The sequence below is a fragment of the Austrofundulus limnaeus genome, unplaced genomic scaffold (assembly GCF_001266775.1).
Source record: "Austrofundulus limnaeus strain Quisiro unplaced genomic scaffold, Austrofundulus_limnaeus-1.0 Scaffold105, whole genome shotgun sequence".
NCBI lineage: Eukaryota > Metazoa > Chordata > Actinopteri > Cyprinodontiformes > Rivulidae > Austrofundulus > Austrofundulus limnaeus.
This window is the reverse complement of record NW_013952507.1, coordinates 167,175-169,967: the sequence shown is the minus strand read 5'-3', so window position 1 is coordinate 169,967 and position 2,793 is coordinate 167,175. Positions and strand designations below refer to the sequence as shown.

General features: G+C 42.3%; 1 protein-coding gene across 1 annotated transcript in view; it reads left to right on the top strand.

Moving 5' to 3' along the window:
- The window catches only part of LOC106521230 (isthmin-2), a gene marked incomplete at its 5' end in the record, with an annotated part of 9,852 nt that overhangs the window by 1,723 nt on the left and 5,336 nt on the right, over positions 1-2,793 (top strand). Inside the window, 1 exon segment of the mRNA XM_014013705.1 lies at positions 1,437-1,725. Coding sequence (XP_013869159.1) covers positions 1,437-1,725 — 289 coding nt within the window.

The window sequence follows — 2,793 nt, the reverse complement described above, 5'->3', positions numbered from 1 at the left end:
TCCTTTTAGCTTTTAGCTACTGTTCTGTTCCTTTAAGCTTTTAGCTACTGTTCTGCTCCTTTTAGCTTTTAGCTACTGTTCTGTTCCTTTAAGCTTTTAGCTACTGTTCTGCTCCTTTTAGCTTTTAGCTACTGTTCTGTTCCTTTAAGCTTTTAGCTACTGTTCTGCTCCTTTTAGCTTTTAGCTACTGTTCTGTTCCTTTAAGCTTTTAGCTACCTTTCTGCTCCTTTTAACTTTTAGCTACTGTTCTGTTCCTTTAAGCTTTTAGCTATCTTTCTGCTACTTTAAGCTTTTAGCTACTGTTCTGCTCCTTTTAGCTTTTAGCTACTGTTCTGTTCCTTTAAGCTTTTAGCTATCTTTCTGCTACTTTAAGCTTTTAGCTACTGTTCTGCTCCTTTAAGCTTTTAGCTACCTTTCTGCTCCTTTAAGCTTTTAGCTACCTTTCTGCTCCTTTTAACTTTTAGCCACTGTTCTGTTCCTTTAAGCTTTTAGCTATCTTTCTGCTACTTTAAGCTTTTAGCTACTGTTCTGCTCCTTTAAGCTTTTAGCTACCATTCTGCTCCTTTTAGCTTTTAGCTACCGTTCTGCTCCTTTAAGCTTTTAGCTACCGTTCTGCTCCTTTAAGCTTTTAGCTACTGTTCTGCTCCTTTTAGCTTTTAGCTACCCTTCTGCTCCTTTTAAGCTTTTAGCTACCGTTCTGCTCCTTTTTAGCCTTTAGCTACCTTTATGCTTTTTAAGTTTTAGCTTTTCTTCCCCTTATTTAGCTTTAAGATTTTCTTTTTCTGCTTTTCTCTTTGAACTACTTTTTTTTTTTTTAGCTTTTGTCCTGCTCATTTGAACTTTTAGCAGGTACTTTCAGTATTTAACTTCTCTTCTGCTACCTTTAGCTTATAACAAAATTCTGGTCCTTTTTTTGCTGCATTTTCGCTGTTTTTATCTTTTTATTCTTTTCATCTCCTTTCGGCTTTGAATTACTTTTTTTAGCTGTTGTTCTGCTTCTGATGTTACAAAGAAAGAACCACATTTAAGCTTCTGAAGACGTTTGTGTGTTTGTGTTAGCTAGCCTTCTGCTCTTTTTAGCTACTGTTCTGCTCATGTACCCACATTTAAGCTTCTGAAGATGTTTGTGTGTCAACACAAGCTGCAGGAGTCTGGGTCTAGAGCAGCCGAAGTGTGAAAACGTGCTGCGGCGCCGCAGCAGAGCATCAGACGTGATGCTGGCAGCGTTCAGTCGTCCTGAAGAGAACAGAGGACTGTTGTTTCTGTCAGACGGGTCTGAACCGGACCAGTCAAGAACCAACCTGATCCACTTCAGGAGCTGCAGGGAATCAAGCCTTTCTGCTTTCATCAGCTTTCATGTTTTTCTGTAAAAACTCACAGAAGGAATGCACGTGGAAGTTTCAGCTGATTCAGCTGATCTGGTGTTTGTGTTCCAGGTGACCATCGAGGTTCTGGAGGACTCGCAGACRGAGACGGAGGTGGAGATGGACCTCGTCACGGAGAGCCAGAGGAACGACTGGTCGCTCTCATCCTACGAGTGGATCAGCAGCCACAAGAAGCTGTTCTGGCCGCTGTTCTGGGAGTACCCGGATCAGGCGGAGAACGGGCTGGGAGGAGGCCGGCCTGAGGACTACAGCTATGATCCGGAGGAACCGGTCCTGAGCGGAGTGGGGGGCGAGTGGGGACGACGCTGGGACAAAGAGTGGAGGACGGAGGACAACTTTGGTATGAGCACAACTTTATGAAATCTACACAGGTGTGCAAAAGCTTCACAGGAGAGTTTATTATCAGGGGGCGGAGCCAAGCAGGGGGCAGGTCTCACCTGGCCCACATAAAACCACCAGATTCCTCAGCAAAGGTTCTTCATGCTTCAGATCTTTATTATGAAGCTGAAACGCTTCGAGAAAACTGAAAACGATAATAAAAACTAAAATGAGTCAAAAAGAAGCTAAAAGCTACAATCCTCAAAACAAAACCTAAACTGAAGCTAAAAGCTAAAACCAGCCAAATGTTAGCTAAGAGATTAAACCATCAGAATAGCAAGCAGCTTCAAATCTAAATCCAGCAAAACAGTAGCTAAATGCTAAAAAGATAAGAAGAGCTACTATTAACAACCAACATAACGAAAGGTAAAAGCAAAAATTAGCAAAAACAGATAAAAGCTAAAACCAGCAAAACTGTAGCTAAAAGAAAAAAATATCTGATTTAAAACTAAATTCATCAAAACAGTAGCTAAATGCTAAAAAGACCAGAAGAGTAGCTACTGCGTATAAACAGCAGAACAATAGGTAAACGCTAAAGTTAGCAAAAACAGATAAAAGCTTGAACCAGCCAAATTGTAGCCTGGTAAAAACCAGACCTTTGTCCTTCACTTTGCTTCATACGAGGGTCTGAACTCGCTGCTACAGAGAAGCGATTCTTGCTGGAGGCGTGGCCTCTGCTGAAGTGTGTGTATGTTGCTGTGAAGGAGGCTAAGCTAAGAAGCTAACCGAAAATCATGTGTGCTGTAAACAACCCTACTGAGAGGAGAAAAGTACCGAGCCGAACGAGACGGCTGTAAATGAGAGCTGCTGCTTTGTCAGACAAATTTAWTTTAATTTGGAAGCCTTATCAACACGGACTGGCTTCATTCACTTCCTCCACTGCCGTTGCTAACTGACTAGCCGACCCCGCAGAAAATCGACATTTTGTTCTCTGATTGGTTCGGCTAAAAACCTGCCAGCGAAATCCCTGTCTACAGGAGACATCCCAGACGGAGCAGTGAAGGGAAACTAGAATTGAGCGGAACTGCGT